Raw genomic sequence first — 21,628 nt, forward strand, 5'->3', positions numbered from 1 at the left:
CTAGCTGTAACCTTAATTTCAGTTCGCCAGGTCTAAGCGTGTCGCTGCCCATTTGACGTCATGATAATGACACCGCTCCAATAGCTTGCCCTCAGTAAAGATGGCGGGGATGAGTATCCTCCGTTCGGCTGCTGCGTTTGTCAGCCGCCTGCAGCCGCTACAGCGCAGGGTGCCCGGGAAGGGTGCCCTGCAGGGGAGAGCGCCGCCGGCTGCTGCGGGTAAGATGACGGGCAGGCCCGGGGAGGCGCTGGGTGCGGGGTGACCTTGGTGGGTGGAGGAGCGCCTGACATTGAGGTGTCCCGGGCAGCCGGTGCACAGTGGCACACCACGCCGGGATGACCATTGCAGACCCGTTCCATTAGGTACAAAGTGCTCTGCTTCTGGTCTTCCCTCTTAATTTGCTTGCAGCCACCTGTGTTGAAACACCTTTCTTATCAATTGTCTAGGTAAACACAGGTGTCTGCGATCATAAATTAGGTAGGAAGTCAGGAGCAGAGCATTTTGTATCTGATGGGAGAGGTCATGTTGGAGGGTAGGTAATTGTAAACCTAAAGGTGCGTGCACACGGTACAATTAAAATGGATGATATTGATCATATCGTGCATTTTTTGGTGCCCAACGACCTGCGATGCGTGGGCATGTATGGACGATATCGATATTGTCCATCGACCGTGCATACAGGCCAACCTGGTCGATATCGACCAAGTTACTATAGGGACCCGCGATCGTTGATCGCTATAGTCGTTGGATAATTGGTGGTGTGCTGGATGATCGATATCGATCGTCCAGCACACCCGGGAGGTCGTACAACGATATCGTTGTTGATCATCCCGTGTGTACACACCATTAGGTTGGCAACCATCGATGTTCCCATCTTAATAGAAATCCTTTTTTCATTCAGTGCCATGATAGCTGCCATCTCATGCTTGTTTCCGATGGCTGATTATGTCCATTCTGCTGCAGTGAAGATACCAGGAAGGTTGCACAGGCATACATTTCCAATCTCCACTCAGCATGCATGTTAAACCACTGAATGATTACCATACTACATGCTATCTCAAGGCATATTGCCACTATTTTATGGCTGCCCCTATTTGAAAACTGCGCTATTACCTAGAATTATTTTGATTTTTTTTTTTGCCTAGACCACCCTTACGCGGCTGCTCTCTATGTTCATTTTTATTTGTGTGTCTATTCCAGTGTTGGCTAACCTTGACACTCCAGCTGTTGTGGAACTATATATCCCAGCATGCCCTGCCACAGTTTTAGCATGCCCTAATAGCAAAACTGTAGCAGTGCATGCTGGGTTATGTAGTTCCATAACAGCTGGAGTGTCAAGGTTAGCCAACACTGGTCTATTCTGTTCCTCCACACCCCAAAGCGCAACGGAATTTGCTGCGTTATATAAAAAACTTAAATAAATCAAATAAATAACAGTCCAGGTTTTAAGGATATCCATGCATGTGTACAGGTAATCGAATCAAACTGACAGGTACTAATTAAATCACCCAGGGATATCATTAAAATCTGCACTGCTACATCTCCAACTCAATAGTGAGGGAAGGAGCATTGCAAGTCACACAATAGACACTGACTTTTAACGTGTACTCCCATGTCATACTCACCACCACCACCTCACTTTCAGCCACTATTTAAAGCTGGTTAACATAATTGATTTGCCAGTCTTGGGAAATCTGATGCATGTAGCAGTCCATGGGGGCTACAGTTAGGGGAAGATGGTACTTTGGGCAACTATTTTTCTAGGAGGTAGTGCTAATGGATGTTTGGTTAACACACCTTAAGTTATTAAATGTGTGGAAAGATGCTGTGGCTAAAGGTTTTTCCAAGTGCATCCCAAGTGTTAACTCCAAAAAAAAAAAAAAAAAAAGCAGCATGTTTCTAAACATGAAAAAAGGAGATACTTTTCTTCTGTCTTATGGAACTTTTTCATAAGTGTACGGAGTTCTTAATGTGCAACACATCGCCGTCACCCATAGAGAACTAGGGATGGCTGCTGCAAGAAATTTTGTATTGAACACAGGAGCTATCTAATGTTATTCCTAAGTAGAACTGAATGTTGCCTTAAACATGGGGAAATGGCAGTTTCTGCATGATTTAAGGAAAACATTCAATTGGTAGGCCTCACAGAATGTATGATTGAATGTAATATAATATCAGTGATAACAATAGGTCCTAAGTGCTAATCAGTTTGCGTGTAGCAATCTACTGTTACAAGGTGACCGTAATCATTGGCTACATACACGAAGGGGAATATAGACTGCGAGTTGCAGGCAGCTGCAAGATTTCATTGATTCATCCGTTATTTATTTCTGGTAAAAGGACATCCTCTGCGTACTAGTGAAACTGTTAGAATTCTGGGCGTTATATGCATACATGAAAAATGTCTAAAGGTACATGTATTGGGTGAAAATAAAAGCAGTTGAAAGCCTCAAAATAAGCCACTAAACGGTGTTTAGGCGCGAGAACGGGCATTCTCTGACTAAACTTCCCGGCGTGATGCTGTTTTCCCGGCGCTAAGGGCAGAAAACAGCATCGCGCCTGGACTCTTGTCGGATTTCTGCTCACATACCCAGGGGTGCGAGAAGAAATCCTTAGTCTGGCTTAGCAGCGCAGTGTATTGAATAGCTCCGGGAGCTCACTCCCGGCGCTATTCACATCGCGTAGAATAGAATCGAGCCCAATGACCCTTGTGGCTGGAGTCTAGATAGGTATCTGACCATGTTTATTTATTTATCCCTCAGTGATTTATTATGTTTTTTGTTGTATGTCTTGATGACCTGGGTCATGCCTAAAATGACTTTATTGGCAGACAGAGTAGTACTTGGAGATGACATCATCTACAAGCTTCCACTGTTAGACTGAAGACTCTGGTCATTGGTGTGAAGGCTGACTACCTGGGAATAACCCAGGTTCATCACTCAGGTGTGAAAGGCAGTTAGTGATGAAACCCTGGCTTCAACCCGTGTTGAGTGTCAAGGATCTGAGCCGGTTTAAAGCCGGGGTTTATGTCTGAAATGGGTATAAGAAGTCTTTAGAAGTTCTGCCTATTGAGGGAAGATTTTTGTTTGGTTCTGAAAAGATAAAAGAATTTGAAAATCCTCAGGTGAGAAAAGTTCTTACCATTAAGAAGATCTTTTAAGACTAAAAGTAGCCATTTTTGGCCATCTTTTAAACAGCAGGCTGCCAAGTCTTTTCGGCCAAGGGGTCAGTTATCTGCACTCCGAGGCTTTGGTTATAAGGGACTACAAACTAGTACAGTTAAAAAGCAGCAGGGAAAACTGGTATTCAAGTTCCAGGATAAGTTAATGTGATACACCCCAGAAGTATCTCGGGTAGGTGCCAGTTTGCTGTCATTCAAAGACCAGTGGAGTATATCTTCCTTGTACAAGTGGGTAACAAATATAGTAGAAAGGGTTACTTTTATCAGTCTGTCGGGTCCACCACCGAAAAGGCTTTTTGCAGTAAGATGGTCAACGACAGACAAAAATGTCTTGAGTTAGAACCGCAATAAAGGTTCTTCAAGATTCAAGGGTAGTCATCCCAGTACCAAAATGTCAAAGAAAAAAGGGGTTTTATTCCATCTGTGTAGTCCAAAAGCCAGATGGAAATCGCAGACCCATTTTAAATTTAAAGGAAGCAATACTGTCCTTAGTTCTTCAACCCTGCCTTAGGGTTCTTTAAATTCAAACTGAGGAAGGGGTTGGAGGGAAGGAGATTTATACCCTAAAAAGTTAATTTCTTAAGTGCTGGCCCCTCAACCCTCGCTATACTCCATGGTCAGAAATTGTCCCCAGATGAACTCATATAAAAAATGTAATTGATGAGTCCCGAAAATCTTGTGGTGTGTTTTTTTTTTTTGTGCAGTAAAAGAATTAGACCCCATATAAAGTCTTTGAGGCCGCATCAGACCTTAATCTAATTTTTGAAGCTCTAAAATCTATATACTTTGTGCCTTTACAAGATTTTCTGTTTTAATGTTATCCCTATTATGTCTACCTACGAGTGGGAGGGCTACATGCTTTGTGGTGTAAAGAACCTTTCAGGAAGATATATATGGACAAAGTGATGTTGCAAATGAATCCTAATTTTTACCTTTTGTTCTACTTTTCATAGCAGTCAAGAAAATATACTTCATTTTGTCCACATCCAACCAAGGATAAAGACAAATGATTACATGTTCTAGATCTGGTCAGGGCAATTTCTGTACATCTTTCCAAAGCAAAAGAAATCAGGAGAACAGGTTTGTTCTTCCTGTAGGTTCATGTTTAGGACACGCTTCATCCAAACAGACGCTTGTAAGATCGATCTAGATTCCTAGAATGTCATTGTGCAGGCTTACAAGAGAAACATACATAAGTTAGCAAATAAAACTACACTCTTCAAAGGTGGTGACCTAGGCATGCAGGTCTTGGGCTTCAGCAGACTATTTATGCAGGACAGGCTGGTGGTGGTCATCTGTCATCCCTCTACCAGATATTCTCCTCTAGTGAAATTTTCTAATGCTCCATTTGGAAGGAATAATCTTAAAACATTTATTTGCTTCACCTAGATCAGGCATGTCAAACTCAAAATACCAACCGGGCCGAATATTCAAGGTCTAAGAGTGTGTAGGCCGCAAGAATAAAAAAGTCTTATATGCAATTTTGAAAGGGTTATTAATAATAAAATGCAATGCCCCCTGTATTAGAGCCCTTTATGCAATGCCCCCTGTATTAGAGCCCCTTATGCCGTGCCCCAGTAGTGTCCATTATGCAGTGCCCCCAGTAATGCCCCTTATTCAATGCCCCCTGTATTAGAGCCTCTTACGCAGTGCCTCTAGTAGTGTCCATTATGCAGTGCCGCCTGCATAAGAGTCCCCTATGCAATGCCCCCTTTATAAGAGCTGATTATGAAATGCCCCCTGTATTAGAGCCCCTTATTCAGTGCCCCTTATGTTGTGCCCCCAGTAATGTCTATAGTAGTGCCCCCAGTAACGCTCCTTATGCTGTGCTCCCTCCCAGTATAATACAGGCCCTACTCCCCCGTGCAGTACTTACCCCTCTCTTACGTCTCTTCATGCTGGCCGCTAGGCACCGCTCCCGCCTAGACGCCTGCCGCTGACTGGATCTAACTAGATCCAGCAGGCAGGCCGCTCACAACTGCATCACTGGGAACGCTGGCCTCTGAAGGGATCAAAGGCTTCTCTGATTGCTTCAGAGACCAGCGTTCCAAGCTTAAACACACATTATGTGGCCCAGTCACATCTGCCGCGATCGGAGCTGAGCCGCATAATATATGTATTTGGGCCCACACGGTTGGCCCACATGAAATGTTTCTTTGGGCCGCGAGTTTGACATACCTGACCTAGAGTTATAGACTAAACCTTTATTAATAAATTTAAATTTGCTAGTAACTGGCAGAACAGTTTTGCTTAGCATTGTATTTTGAAATCAAATCTTCAAGTATTAGTGCAAACTCTTACCTTCCCAGTTTTATTCCAGTAAAAAAAATATATATAATTTCATGCATAAATATTTTATTTTTAAAGCCACACAAATCTGACCCATTGGTAACCTCTTCTAGATTCAAGCTAGATCATCATTTTTGATGAATTTAACATTAAACCATAATCCATCTTTAAAACTTAAGGGGCCTATCCATTACACAACATTTTGAACGATCCGACCAAATCAAGAGGTTTTGGTCGCATTGTTCACAAAGTTGTGTAATGGATAGCCGGCAAGGACCAGCGATTCGCGTGCACGCTGGGTCCTTGCTGACCCGACTATCTGCCGAACATGCTGGTCAACCTGACCACATGTTAGCAGATAGGGAGGTTGGTTTCCTGCACTGAATAACGTTCAGTGAACGCCGTTCAGTGCGGGCACCGCACCCGGCGACCTGAAGGACTGAACGCATGACGTTCAGTTTTTCAGGTCTTGTAATGGATAGGCCCCTTTATACGTACAGTTCTCTCTCTTGCTTAAGAAACTGCTAGCATTTATTGAAGCAATATGAATGTATTCATACTTTATTCTTTGTCAATAATCAAAATTAAACTGAGTTATAGGATTGTAAAGTAATCACCATTCTCAATACACAAACATAATAAAATACGTTAGTGCAGTTTATTTAAATAAGTCCCTACTTGACAAATACAGTTGTTTTGTCAGGATCTATGCATCTAAAGTAAGCAATGATGCTGCTTCTCTCAAACCTATCCTGAATACCTGTGCAAATTAGTGCTGTAGTAATGTACATGCAGCCCTAGTTTACTGTGATGTATATTGTTTCCTATTTTCTTTACAAGATAGAAGTAGATCAGTCTGGTTTTGGCACAAAGGAAATACTTGAAATGCTCTTTTCGCATATTGTAATACTTTGGTAACCGGCAATGTTGTTGTGGATCAAAAAAAGAAAATTATGTTGAATCTTTTCATTGTATTTCTCTAGTGCCTGTGCGATTTGACAGCCATGGACCTAGACTGTTCGTAATCAGACCTTCAACCTACTATGATAAAAGATTTATCCAATTATTCGTAAGTCTGCATGGTAACTCCTCTCTCAATAGTCAGATTTATGCTTCTTTATGAAGTGGTTGTCTGTCTGCATTTTCAGGAATAATGTTTCAGCCCACAAAATGGCTGCCTTCAGTATATGCATGATAAAGGTGCATCCTAAATATTCATCCATGTATCTTAACATCGCTTGAGTGCTTTGAAATGGATCGAATGAAGGTTTATAACCTCTAAAACTGGCTCCAGGTATTTCACACTCATCCAAGACTTCCAGACTGGTCACAGCAGCATTTTAGGATGGCTGTCCTGGTAAACTCTGAGCAATCAGTGGTAACTTGGCCAGTTGTACAGTTTTGGTAATGTCTGTGGCTATTTCATGCTACAGTACCTTGTTGAAAGAAGTTACATACAACAGCTCCCATATGCAAATATGCATTATGCTGAACATTTTTTAATTTTTAAATGCAATTTAAATTTTTTTATTTTTTTTTACTTTTATTAAACTTGGGCATCAAATCTCATAACCTCTGTTGTCTCTGAAATGCACATAGGAGAGAATTTTCTAAAAGTTTATTTTATTTATTACCCATACAGGTTTAAAGAATTCAAAACACCTTAAAGGGAATTCATTGATTTCTGTCTCTGATCCGTTCATGTGATTTTGCAGCAATTTCAACTTATCTTTACTATTGATATGTTAAAACATTTCTATGGCACATTGGCATCAGCTTGTGCACGACATGTAGATACCCCATTAACATGAATAGAAAAGGCTCTAGCAATTAAAAAAAAAACATGCATAATCAGGGCAGGATGATTGTTACACACATGCAGAAATAAGGGCAGATTTGAGATTGCGGGTACTTTGATTTCACAAGACTATATATATTTTAATCTTCTTTGCAGAAACGTTATGTGTTACTCACTGCAATACCCGCAGGTGTGGTCATCTCCCTTATCAATATTTTCATTGGTAAGTATGGGTGTGTATTTTAAGTTTTTAATTTAATTTTTTTTGTTTTTTAAAGTGAGACCTGAGGGTATATTTACTAAAGTGAGAGTTTTTAGAAGTGGAGGTGTTTCCCATAGCAACCAATCAGATTCTACGTAACATTTAACTAGCACCTTCTAGAAGATAATAGCTAGAATCTGATTGGTTGCTATGGGCAACATCTCCTCTTCTAAAAACTCTCATTTTAGTAAATGTACCCCCAAGTCTGAAAATAGTCATGTCATCTTATTTACTCTATCTAGGCAGTGACTTAGTATAACAAACTAGTCCACATAAATGGTTTCTCAAGTGCATTCCAAACGGATTATATTTCAGGAAAACTGCTTGAGAAATAGTGCAACAAGTGTTATGTTGATATCTATAGTGTACCTCCTGTGCTGTCCACACAGCTAGAGTAAGATATGCCAGATGTGGGAGACTGCTATGAGAAAAGAATGTCCTCACCATCTTCCATTCCCTGTTTCATATAAACCTCTATATTTGTGGATAACATGTAATGCGTTATATACCCAAAGATAGACAAACCATGCAGTATCTGTGGAGAAACCTTTTATACTTTAGGCTTATGAAATGAGTTGTGATGTGGTGTAATGAAAGGGACCTACAGTCAGGTCCATAAATATTGGGACATTGACAGAATTTTCAGATTTTGGCCTCTATTCACCACCACAATGGTTTTGAAATGAAACAAACAAGATGTGCTTTAACTGCAGACTTTCAGATTTAATTTGAGGGTAATTACATCCAAATCGGGTGAACGGTGTAGGAATTACAACAGTTTAAATATGTGCCTCCCACTTTTTAAGGGGCCAAAAGTAATGGGGCTGTCAACTCAAAAGCTATTTCATGGACAGGTGTGGGCTATTCCCTCATTATTTCATTATCAATTAAGCAGGTAAAAGGTCTGGAGTTGATTCTAGGTGTGACATTAGCATTTGGAATCAGTTGCTGTCAACTCTCAATATGAGATCCAAAGAGCTGTCACTATCGGTGAAGCAAGCCATCATTAGGCTGAAAAATGAAAACAAACCCATCAGAGAGATTGCAAAAATATTAGGTGTGGCCAAATCAACTGTTTGGAACGTTCTTAAAAAGAAAGAACGCACCGGAGAGCTCAGCAACACCAAAAGACCCGGAAGACCACGGAAAACAACTGTGGTGGATTACAGAAGAATTATTTCCCTGGTGACGGAAAACCCCTTCACAACAGTTGGCCAAATCAAGAACACTCCAGGAGGTAGATGTATATGTGTCAAAGTCAACAATCAAGAGAAGACTTCACAAGAGTGAATATAGAGGGTTCACCACAAGATGTAAACCATTGGTGAGCCACAAAAACAGGAAGACCAGATTAAAGTTTGCCAAACAACATCTAAAAAAGCCATTACAGTTCTGGAACAACATCCTATTGACAGATGAGACAAAGATCAACTTGTACCAGAGTGATGGGAAGAGAAGGAAAGTAACTGCTCATAATCCAAAACATAAAACCTCATCAGTGAAGCATGGTGGTGGTAGTGTCATGGCGTGGGCATGTATGGCTGCCAATGGAACTGGTTCCCTTGTATTTATTGATGATGTGGCTGCTGACAAAAGCAGCAGAATGAATTCTGAAGTGTTTCGGGCAATATTATATGCTCATATTCAGTCAAATGCTTCAGAACTCATTGGACAGCGCTTCACAGTGCAGATGGACAATGACCCGAAGCATACTGCAAAAGCAACCAAAGAGTTTTTTAAGGCTAAAAAGTGGAATGTTATGCAATGGCCAAGGCAATCCCCTGACCTGAATCTGATTGAGCATGCATTTCACTTGATGAAGACAAAACTGAAGGGAAAATGCCCCAAGAACAAGCAGGAACTGAAGACATTTGCAGTAGAGGCCTGGCAGAGCATCACCAGGGATGAAACCCAGCGTCTGGTGATGTCTATGTGTTCCAGACTTCAGGCTGTAATTGCCTGCAAAGGATTTGCAACAAAGTATTAAAAAGTGATAGTTAGATTTAGGATTGTTTAGTTTGTCCCATTACTTTTGGCCCCTTAAAAAGTGGGAGGCACATATAGAAACTGTTGTAATTCCTACACCGTTCACCTGATTTGGATGGAATTACCCTCAAATTAAATCTGAAAGTCTGCAGTTAAAGCACATCTTGATTGTTTCATTTCAAAGCCATTGTGGTGGTGAATAGAGGCCAAAATATGAAAATTCTGTCAATGTCCCAATATTTATGGACCTGACTGTATATGGGAATGGCAACACTTGGATCACCGCTGGTCCCGTGGTGTAGCACAATGGATAAATGTAAACTTTTAATAGGTATCTTGGTAATGCAGTTCTTCTACATCAGTATCTTGGCTCTTCGAGGTATATTTACTAAAGTGCAGGTTTTTAGAAGTGGTGTTGTTGCAACAACCAATCAGATTGTACTTATCCTTTATCTAGCACCTTCTAAGAGATAATAGCTAGAATCTAATTGGTTGCTAGAGGCAACAACTCCACTTCTAAAAACCCACACTTTTGTAAATATACCCTTTAAAGTCAGTCAGATCTGCTTTATTCACTCAGAAAATCACTTACTGCTCTGCACTTGCCAGCCCGTACCAGGTAAAGTTTGTTTTTCATCCCCTTTAGTTCATCAATTTTATTGTGCTTTTAAAGTATACTACTTGTGTGCCTGGCTTTATCTAATGAAAGCTAGGTGTCGCTGTGGTAGCTTTGGAACACCTAAATTGGACAAGCATAAAACCAAATTACAAAGCAGAGTCAGTTGTACACACTGATGTGGCATTTTATAGTTTGAGGTGGCATTTTTTTTACAAACCTGTCAAAAGTATTGCCCCCAAATGGCCGAGCTTTCTATCAAAATTGGGAAGCCAACGGATGAAATCCCGACCGCTAGCTTCCCGACTGTCTAATCCCGGCAAGTGTCTAATGACAGGCGTCGAAATCCCGACGCCTGTCATTAGACCGACACCCGGCTCACTGATCGAAGGTAAGCCGGGGGGACTTGGGGTCGGGCAATTACCACTGGCCGAAGTATATAGCAATGTGATTACTGCTGCACTGTTGCAACAAGACAGTATATTACTGCAGGGTCAATCCATGTAAAGTGGACCAAGGGTCTCCAACTGACCATTTCTGATAGCCATAAAAGTGTACATGAAGGACGGCATATATGTCAGACTAGCTTTGGGAAAATTTGATTTCACACTATGCAATAATCGCAAAACGTCCACCCCTAGTTTGAGGGCCATAGTTTTGCTTCTATTGCATATTGTGAACTGGAACTGGGTACACATTAGACCACAGGTTCTCAAACTCTGTCCTCAGGACCCCAAACAGTGCATGTTTCCCAGATCTCTCAGAATCACAATTGAAATAATAAGCTCCACATGTGGATCTTTTAAAATGTGACGGTGAGTAATGAATATACCTGTGTACCTGCTGGGTGACCTGGAAAATGTGACCTGTGTGGGGTCCTGAGAACCGAGTTCGAGAACCACTGCATTAGACAATCGGCAAACAATGCGATGGTCGTCCCAATTTCCCTTGAACTCCTGGACAAACGATATAGTACATACAGTCAGGTCCATAAATATTGGGACATTGACAGAATTTTCATATTTTGGCCTCTATTCACCACCACAATGGCTTTGAAATGAAACAAACAAGATGTGATTTAACTGCAGACTTTCAGATTTAATTTGAGGGTAATTACATCCAAATCAGGTGAACGGTGTAGGAATTACAATGGTTTCTATATGTGCCTCCCACTTTTTAAGGGGCCAAACGTAATGGGACAAACTAAACAATCCTATCTGAAAGTCTGCAGTTAAAGCACATCTTGTTTGTTTCATTTCAAAGCCATTGTGGTGGTGAATAGAGGCCAAAATCTAAAAATTCTGTCAATGTCCCAATATTTATGGACCTGACTGTATAAACTGCAATCTTCCAAACTATATATTGTGCATTGTTTCATCGTTAACTATATAAAGTTAACATATTGCCTGGTCTTCTGGTAGTACGTACACACTGCACGATTTGCGGAAAATAGTTGACGAGATCCTCAGATTGAGCGGCATGTAGGGGCGATCAGGATGCGATGGATGGCGTTGCAGGACCGCGCATAGTGCGTACACATTTGACTATTTGTTGTTCCGATCCGTCGGAATCTGGCAAATCGTTCAAAATATCCTCTGTGTACCCAGCTTTAAATTTGGTGGGGACAATGCTTAAAATTGGTCCACGAAATGGAAAGACCCTGCAGCTACTGGGTGTGGTATAAGAGAGAGACAGTAATTGGATAGGCAATGTCTAGGTAGACACCAGATGTTAGACAGTCGACCATTTTTTGTGATGGCCTTTTGACCCTGTGTTACCATCTTACATGTAGACCTTTAGTGTGTCGATCTATTGACTGTCTAACATCTGGTGTCTATCTAATTACGGTCTATCTACAGTCCGGGACCCGCAGCTACTGTAGTGGGCAGTGGTAATGATGATATTACTTTCACTCAGTTTCCTTCCTCATCTGTTCACTAGTTCTTTCTCCCATCACGTTTCCACATCCTTTCTGTGTCTATTGCTATTTTCTAATAGAAGTTTTCTGACTCTTTTAGAGGATAAATTCATCTTTATTTGAAGTTATTTTCCATAAATATAATTCAATAATTTCAGTGTCTGTCTCTGGGACATTACCATTATGCAGCACCAGCGAGGGAAGGTAACTTGATTTGTGGGTTTATAAAAGATAAGACTTCCATCCCTATGTAACTCCATTGCCAGACCAATAATCTGAATATTTTTACATGCTCTCAGCATGGGCTGTTAGGTGCCATGATTACTGCCTATTGCTTTCATTATTTTATTTTTAAGAAATGCAGTTCGTGTGCCCGTTATTTAGACAACACAACAATGAGACTTCTTGTACATGTATGTCTTCGCTGTTCACCTTGGTCACCAAGCGATCACAATTCTCATCCAGTTTCCAGCTCTGTACAGGGGAACAATTTTTTATTTTTTTTTACCAGTGTACATCAACCATTAGTGCAGTACACAGTGTGCCCTGGCAGTGTTAGTAATGGAAAACTATGAAGTTGTGTGTCTCTCTCTCTTCCCCCCCCCACCTTCATTCTACGACCAGGTGCTTATGTTATCCCTTATATTTGGAAACTGTATCTGTGCCTTACTGGCAGAAACACTGTATCCCTCTATTGGGCCATTTACAGTGTTTCTTTATACACTAGGCATGTACTTTTGCTGCTCAGATTTTCACAGTGCTTGTATTGGTTGTACGAATAGATATTACGCTATCTGCCTAAATAGTCCTGCAATGTGAAGTAGAAAGAAAGAGAAAACAATTGGTGTCAGAGAAGTTGTTTTTATTTTCATGGCAAAACTTGTGACTGTTCCATTTTTACATGAACTTTGTCTCACTGATAAGTCACAATATATTCTTACTAGGTTCGGCAGAGCTTGCAGAGATTCCAGAAGACTATGTTCCTAAGAAATGGGAGTATTACCCGGTATGTTCTGCACGGCCTAGAACTTCACCATGATGTGCATGTGTGTGTATGTGTATGTATGTGCAGGGACAGATTGGGAATGAAAAACCAGCCTGGGAAATTTTTGGTAGCAGCCCTAATGGGGCAGGTCTGTGGAGGGTGCGGGACACTCCCTCTTCATAGGGCCTGTTTCTGAATCGGATGCAGTCGCAGATTTCCTTGCGTCTTTTCATGCGTCTGTGACTTTATGCTAATGCTGCTACAATGGCTTTCCCTGGTGCACTTCCGTGCATTTTAATGTGCAAGGACTGAGATGCCCAATGTCAGTGTATACAGGTGCTGCAATCATTCTTTGTCTTTAGACGCTACCATCGGTCCCTATAGTCATTATATAAATAGTCTATCCATTTAATACTGTGTTCCGATCAGATGCATATGTATATACCATAATGAGGCTATATATGTGATGGTGTAATGGCAGCATATACAGTATACAGTTACATACTGTATAGTATATAATGAGGGTGTATAATGTGCATAATACAGTATTATAGCGGCATGTACAGTATATAATGTATAGCATATGAGTGTGCATATTGTGTACATAATATAATGAGTCCACAAATCTAAAACAATGTAATGAGGATGTATAAAGTATATAATGTGCAGGACATAACTTTATGTCCTGCACATTTTATACTTTTCAAAATTGTACACTGTATGCTGCCATTACACCATCAACATATATAACCTCATACTGGGCTCTATTTACTACAATCTGCATTTGTAATGCAGATTGTAGTGTGATATTACCGACTGAATTCGCATTGCGAATTTAGGCAATATTACAGGGATTTACTACAAATCCCTTGCAGGGACAGAGCTTACGAGAAAGCTCTGTCCCTGCGAATCCCCTCCGCACACTAGTCACGGTATTTTAGAAAAAAAATACTGTGACTAGTGCCCCGTGAATGCGCCTACCGGCCGACGCTGCTACCCCTTCTGGTGCTAAGCTCCGCCCCCTTCCCTCCCTCCTCCCTTCCTCCTCCCTTCCTCCCTCTCTCCTTCCTTCTTCCCTCCTTCCTTCCTTCCTTCCTCCTTCCTTCCTCCCTCCTTCCTCCCTCCTTCCTCCCTCCTTCCTCCCTCCTTCCTCCCTCCTTCCTCCCTCCTTCCTCCCTCCTTCCTTCCTTCCTCCTTCCTTCCTTCCTCCCTCTTCCGCCTGCCTTCCTTCCTTCCTCCCTCTTCCGCCCGCCTTCCTTCCTCCCTCTTCCAACCTTCCTTCCTTCCTTCCTCCCTCTTCCAACCTTCCTTCCTCCCTCTTCCAACCTTCCTTCCTTCCTTCCTCCCTCTTCCAACCTTCCTTCCTTCCTCCCTCTTCCTTCCTTCCTCCCACTTCCAACCTTCCTTCCTTCCTTCCTCCCACTTCCAACCTTCCTTCCTTCCTCCCTCTTCCGCCTTCCTTCCTCCCTCTTCCGCCTTCCTTCCTCTTCCGCCTTCCTTCCTTCCTCCCTCCCTCTTCCGCCTTCCTTCCGTCCTTTCTTCCTCCCTCTTCCTCCTTCCTTTCTTCCTTCCTTCCTCCCTCTTCCTCCTTCCAGTCATCGGTGCTCCGGTGATGTCATCCATGCCTCCAGTCAGCTGATATCGCATACTGCACTGGGACCCGATCACCTGATGACCAGACCGCAGTGCAGCATGGGAGACCAGCTGACTGGAGGGAGAACATCACTGGAGCCCCGAACACCGCTCCATGGACTCAGGTAAGTAAGTATATATATTTTTTGGATATATATATATATATATATATATATATATATATAATATTTTTTTTTTTTTCACTATTTATTTTTAGTAACTACCAGGCAGATCTCATTTCCCGTTAAAATTATGGGAAATTAGATCTGATTACTAAAAATAAGTGATACTTAGGGGTTGGAGTAGAATTTGACGAATTCTACTCCAATTGCCCTTTAGTAACTGTAGGTAATACTAAAATAATGTGAAAAGGGTGTGAAAACACCCCTTTTCACTTTATTTTAGTAAAAATAATGATAACAAATAGAGCCCTATATACTAATACAGTATGCTATACTTTGAACTCTGTATAAACAGCCTGAGCCTGTTTATTATATCAGTCTACTCAGAGACCCAAACACACTTTAATTATGAGCCACGGCCGCCCCTGCCCTTACCAGCGCAACTGCTCCTGGGATTCTGCAGGAGTAGCCATGGCAGGCATCAGCTGACCAGTGAGTGAGATGTCACGCAAAGGCCCATGGGAAAAGATTCTGCGGCTGGGCATGCGCATCAGCTCCCCCGTCGGCCATTTATATTTTGCTTCAGTGAGCTTCTGCACATGTGTAGAGAAGCTGTCTAACGCTGCCGTGATCGGAGCCAAGCTCCGATTGTGGCAGCTGGCCTGGCGGAGGGGTATATATATATGTGTGTGTGTGTTTATAATATATATATATATAATTTATACACACACCAGTTACAATGGCAACTGTCAAGTGATGGAATATATTAGGTAGCAAGTGAACACTCAGTTGTTGATGTGTTGGGAGCAGGAAAAATGGGCAAGCTTGAGGATCTTCCAAATATTGACAACAGCCTAATTGTGACAGCTAGATAACCGAGTCAGAGCATCTCCAAGACGGAAGGTCTTGTGATGTGTTCCAGTTATGCAGTGGTTAGAATCTGTTAAAAGGAAGAACTGGCGACAGGGCCATGGGCGCCCAATGCTCATTGTTGCGTGTGGGGAGTGAAGGCTAGCCCCAGAAGAGCTGTAGCACAAATTGCTAAAAAAAAAAGTTATTGCTGGCTTTGATAAAAAAATGTCAGCGTAGCCATGCTGACCCCAGCCCATTGCCGAAAGCTCCTACAATGGGCATGTGAGTGTCAGAACTGGACCATGGAGCAATGGAAGAAGTTGGCCTAGTCTGCTTAATCTTTTACATCATATGGACAGCGGGGTTCATGTGTGTTATTTACCTTAATTCCTGCCATTCATGTGGATGTTATTGTACCACCTACCTAAATACTGTTGCAGACCAAGTACACCCCTTCTTGGCAATGGTATTGCCTGATGGCAGTGGCCTCTTTAAGCAGGATAATGCGCCCTGTCACAGTGCAAATTTTGTTCAGAAATGGTGAGAAGCATTACTGTGTTCAAGATGTTGACTTGGTCACGAAATTGCCCAGATCTCAATCCGATCAAGCATCTGTGGGATGTGCTGGAAAAACAAGTCAGAGCCATGGAGGCCCCACCTCATATAATATATATATATATATATATATATATATATATATATACACGTGTGTGTGTGTATGTATGTATGTGTGTGTATATATATATATATATATATATATGTATATATATATATATATATTATACACACACACACGTGCTTGAAAGTTTGTGAACCATTCAGAATTTTCTAGAATTCTGCACAAATTTTACCTAAAACTACCTCAGGTTATCACACAAGTCCTAAAAGTAGATAAAGAGAACCAACTCAAACAGATGAGACAAAAAAAAAAACAAAAATAAGACAATATCCAATATTTGTGAGTGGCAAAAGTATGTGCACCTTTGCTATTAGTATCTTATATGACCCCCATGTGCAGCAATAACTGCTTCTAAACATTTCCGGTAATTGTTGATTAGCCCTGAACATCGTTTTTTAGGAATTTTACCCCATTCCTCCATACAATATAGCTTCAACTCTGTCATGTTGGTGGGTTTCCTCCCATGAACTACTCGCATCAGGTCCTTCCACAACATTTAGATGGGATTAAGGTCAGGTCTTTGACTTGGCCATTCCAAAACTTTACATTTATTCTTCCTTAACCATTCTTTGGTCGAATGACTTGTGTGATTTGGGTCGTTGTCTGACTGCATGACCCACGTTCTCTTGAGATGCAGCTCATGGACAGATGTCCTGACATTTTCCTTTAGAATATTCTGGTATTCAGAATTCATCGTCCCATCAATGATGGCAGGTTGTCCTGGGCCAGATGCAGCAAAACAGGCCCAAACCATGATACCACCACCACCATGTTTCACAGATGGTATGAGGTTTTTATGCTGGAATGCAGTGTTCTCCTTTCTCCAAACATAACGCTTCTCATTTATACCAAAAAGCTCTATTTTGGACTCATCTGTCCACAAAACATTGTTCCAATTGTCTTCTGGCTTGTCCAGGTGATCTTTAGCAAACTGCAGACGGGCAGCAATGTTGTTTTTAGAGAACAGTGGCTTTCTCCTTGCAATGCCATGCACAACATTGTTATTCAGTGCCCTCCTGATGGTGGACTCATGAACATTAACATTAGCTAATGTGAGAAAGACCTTCAGTTGCTTAGAGGTTACCTTGAGTTCCTTTGTGACCTTGCAAACTATTTGTTGGTCGACCACTTCTGGGGAGGGTAATAATGGTCTGGGATTTCCTCCATTTGTACACAATCTGTCTGACTGTTGATTGGTGGAGTCCATACTCTTTGGAGATGGTTTTGTAACCTTTTCCAGCCTGATGAACATCAACAACTCTTCTGAGGTCCTCAGAAATCTCCTTTGTTCGTGGCTTGACACTTTCGCAAACATGCGATGTGACTTTTAAAAAGACAGTGTCCACTCACACCTGATTGTCACCCCATAGATTGAAAATACCTGACTCTAATTTCACCTTCAAAATATCTGCTTAGCCTAAAAGTTCACATACTTTTGACACTCACAGATATGATATTGAATCATTCCCCCCCCCCCCCCCCCCCAAAAAAAAGTGCATGTCTAAATTTTTTTGTCTCATTTGTTTGATTGTGTTCACTTTATCTACTTTTCTGAGGTAGTTTTAGGCCAAATTTCAGCAGAAATGTAGAAAATTCTGATGGGTTCACAAACTTTCAAGCACCACTATGTATGTGTATGTATAAGTACGTGTGTGTGTATATGTATGTGTATATATATATATATATATATATAATACACACACACGGTATATCATAAAACATTGCATTTGTGTTACAGAATTAAATTGTTTCGATCAGTAACTTGTCTTAGCAGTTCATGATGTAGTTGAAATATAATGCACAGAATCACCATATTTCTATTGTTCAAGGCTGCATACAGGACAAAAATACCGTTTGCAGCCTTAAGAGACTCCTAGCCATCCTGAAAAGTTGGCCAGCGGGTGGTGTTACCTGGCATGTTAATTGTGGCAACATCAAGCTTAAGTTCTGTTTTTGCTTGGTTTATTTATGAAATATGGTGATTGTGTGTTTAAATTTTGGTTTATATTTATTAGTCATTTAAATGTAAATCTGTAATGTGATGTATATTTAGAAATTACATCTGTACTATGCTCCTAGTTACCTGTTGTTATATTTAATATACTTTTTACAAGGTTATGATTTCCTGTATATTTTTCAGCACCCGATAACTCGTTGTATTGCCAGATACTTGTATGACTCTTATCAAAAATCATATGAGAAGGAAATGGCTCTAATTGAAGTTGAACATGACAAACGTGTGCTCAGGTAAATAATTAACCAGCATTATAAATATGATTCCACATGTTGTCTATAGATTTTTTTTTTTCTCATGGAAGGCTAAAAAAAACAAAAAACAAATACATGATTAGCATGGTCGCTAAATGTCACACCCTCTCTCAAAGCAAAATAATGTGTATCACAGGGTCCGAAGACATTGAGTAATGTATAGTTACTGTATATACAAATATAAGTATGAACTTTTTTTTATTTGGTCTGAACACTTATACAGGAAGTTCCAAAAAGATAATTGAGGAGCAGCAGTATAATTAATGCTGCTTAGCCAAAATGTTTTACTCAGACATGATCACCAAGTGTTTCCTTCTGCAGTTACTGTGAGGAGCTCTCCTCCATACGTTTTCATGAGAAGGGCAATGCAGGGGTAGTGGACAGACAGAGCAATTTAGTTTGCTAGGTACAGTGGGCCTGATTCAGAGATGTATGTTCATCCGACGATGAATGTACATCTCTGATTGTTAGGGGTCTGTGTTAGATACGTTCTGTGTATGTGCAGAACAGGTCCTGCGATCTCGCTCGCAGACCCCCCCTCCAAGCAGCAGCATGATTGGCATGCTGCGGTTTTTATGGGGTGGAGCGGGGGCATGCCTGGTCACCATTCCCGGAAACGGGGGCATGTTGCCCACTTTTTCTGGGAGGGTCGAGGCCAGGGTCTGCGCTGACGGACGCAGATTCCTGGCCTCTTATATGACCAGCACCCGGGCAGGCTGCTGGAAACTTCAGCTCCTGCAGCCTGACCGATGGAGATCCCAGCCTGGGACGTTGGTCGCAGTGCTGGAATCGTCAAGGCAGCAAGGTGACACCACCTTCTGTATTTGCATCTGAGATGGACGGATTTGCACGGCCGCTTGTGTGCAGCTCTGCAACTCCATCCATCGCTGAATCAGGCCCAGTTATCTGTGTCGTGGAAAAACGACTTACCTCACCCCAATAGAAACTGTTCAGTCCCAAGCCAGACAGCTACAGACACTCCACCTCTCCGCCTCTTATGGACTCCGCCTCTGTAGCTCTCCACTAGACTCTTACTCCTGGTGCCACTGTAATTTACCCTGTGTTGTTGCAGGCGATCATTTATCATATATGTGCGAGAATTACACCCCCAAAACAAACCTTGTAGGGATACAGGGGTAGATGTACTAAGCCTTGGAGAGTAAGTATCAACCAATCAGCTCCTAACTGCCCTTTTTCAAACGCAGCCTGTAAAATGACAGGAGCTGATTGATTGGTACTTTATTTCTCTCCACTTTATCTTTCTCTATGGCTTAGTACGTCTCCCCAACAGCATGGTTCTACCACACTTGGCATGCCAGAGATAAACCCTAGCAATGCATATCGTAGAAATTATACAAGAAATTATTTTGGCAAAAATTCGATCATTATGAAGTTATGTTCTCCTTTTATCAGGAGTGCACTTTCTATTGTGCAAGTCATTTTCTGTGACTTGAGAGCCAACATTATTGCTTCAGCTAGTAGTTTTGTTATTCATGTGCCCAAGACATTTTATACTGGTATTTATGCTATTGATGTAACTAATAACATAAGCTTTCTTTAACTTTGCGCATTGATGTTAGAAGAGCCGAGACCAATTCATCTGATAGAACTTTTTTTAAACTCTTCAACAGGCTATATGAAAAGGAAGCGCGCCGCCACATGAGACAGAAAGGAGACGGCCCATGGTACCAGTTTGATACCCTCGATAAAAACCTTATTGATAATTCGACAAGAGCGAAACCCGATTATTAGTGCACCTGCCCACTCACCACAATAACTTGTCATCTGGGACTCTCTGTTTTCAAATAAACTTTATATAAGTCTTTCATTGTAGAAATTAAATTATCCTTATGAAAAAAAGAAACACAAATTAATGTGACTTGCCTTATTACTGCTAAACTCATTGGGGGACATTTTATGAATATTGGTCCAAAGGATAAAGGTAAAAGAATAAATATTTTTGAACTGCTGTAGAAAGTTAGTTAGATTCTGATTGGTATTTGCTTTTCCGGCTTTTTCCTCCGATAATGACAGCCAAATTCCCAGCAAGGTAATTTATGTGTGCATGGAAAGCATAGTACAGTAATATAAAGACATGTTCAACTGCCTGGATCCCTAGAACTAGTGCTCCTTTTTTTTTTTTGGGGGGGGGGGGGGGGGGGGGGGGTATTCGACAAATCCCCTGGGTACAAGCCTAGCTCTACAGGCAAGGAAGTGTGTGTGTGTGTGTGTGTGTGTGTCTTCCACACTTCACTACACCTGGTGTTTAATGTAAACACAAATGGGCTTCAACAAAAATGTTACTAGTTTCACCTATTCCTTGCTGTGTTTTCTTTTCCCACTCTTCTCACAGCTTGCTCTGATCATATATATTTAAACCCTGAACAATGCAAGGCAAAACACGATATCTTCCAAGTGAAGGCCTAATGCAGTAAAATTTTTTAATAATTTTGCAGTTCATACTATTTGACAGAAGATTGTAATGATGGATATTTCTTATGTTGGGCGATATGGCCAACATATTGCGAGTGTGTCGGCGGGTGTGTACCCCCGATATGTATGTGAATAACGTAGTTTAGACCCATTGCATTGGCTAAGCAGCACAGTCGATGGCTGATATACATCTGCAGCTATATTGGCGTATCTGGCTGTGTGTACGCGGCAGACGGCCCATACACTTACTGCAGGGACTGACGTCACAGCTGAGCAGGCCTATTCATAAGCCCACCCAGCTATGACATCAGCCGATCGGTAAGTGTGTATACTAACCTGAATCTGCCTGTGTGATGGCCATTCGCCGTCTAGTTGACCTAGTGTATACCAGCTTTAGAAACTGTTGCATCTTTTAAGTTTAGTCTTCATTTATGCAGTTTACACACGGTTGCTGAATTTAAAGTGCACACTGTGATATAGCACTCTGATACGGATCGGAACAATATACTGTATATCATATACACATTGTATATAGTGTGTATGCCCAATCCGGCCTTCATTGCTTCGTCCCATCTACAATTCTGCATGTCAGATTGGCTGATGCAAT

The 21,628-nt window shown here is 41.5% G+C and overlaps 1 protein-coding gene across 1 annotated transcript; it reads left to right on the top strand.

Annotated features, from left to right (window-relative positions):
• Positions 1-37: 37 nt before the first annotated feature.
• NDUFB5 (NADH:ubiquinone oxidoreductase subunit B5) lies at positions 38-20,458 on the top strand. Its single transcript, XM_088452441.1, has 6 exons — positions 38-218; positions 6,454-6,539; positions 7,425-7,491; positions 12,995-13,056; positions 18,461-18,567; positions 20,220-20,458. Exons 1-6 carry the CDS (start codon positions 101-103, stop codon positions 20,338-20,340), a joined length of 561 nt encoding a protein of 186 aa, XP_088308567.1. The 5' UTR covers positions 38-100; the 3' UTR covers positions 20,341-20,458.
• Positions 20,459-21,628: the final 1,170 nt, after the last annotated feature.

Source organism: Taudactylus pleione, unplaced genomic scaffold, assembly GCF_031769625.1.
Source record: "Taudactylus pleione unplaced genomic scaffold, aTauple2 ptg000037l, whole genome shotgun sequence".
In the NCBI taxonomy this organism is placed as follows: Eukaryota; Metazoa; Chordata; class Amphibia; order Anura; family Myobatrachidae; genus Taudactylus; species Taudactylus pleione.

Bases quoted from the DNA above. Each gene is read 5' to 3' on its own strand.
- NDUFB5 (XM_088452441.1), top strand. From the start codon at position 101: ATGGCGGGGATGAGTATCCTCCGTTCGGCTGCTGCGTTTGTCAGCCGC. The intron at 7,492-12,994 runs GTAAGTATGGGT...TATTCTTACTAG, and splicing joins CCTTATCAATATTTTCATTG to GTTCGGCAGAGCTTGCAGAG. The intron at 13,057-18,460 runs GTATGTTCTGCA...TATATTTTTCAG, and splicing joins AGAAATGGGAGTATTACCCG to CACCCGATAACTCGTTGTAT.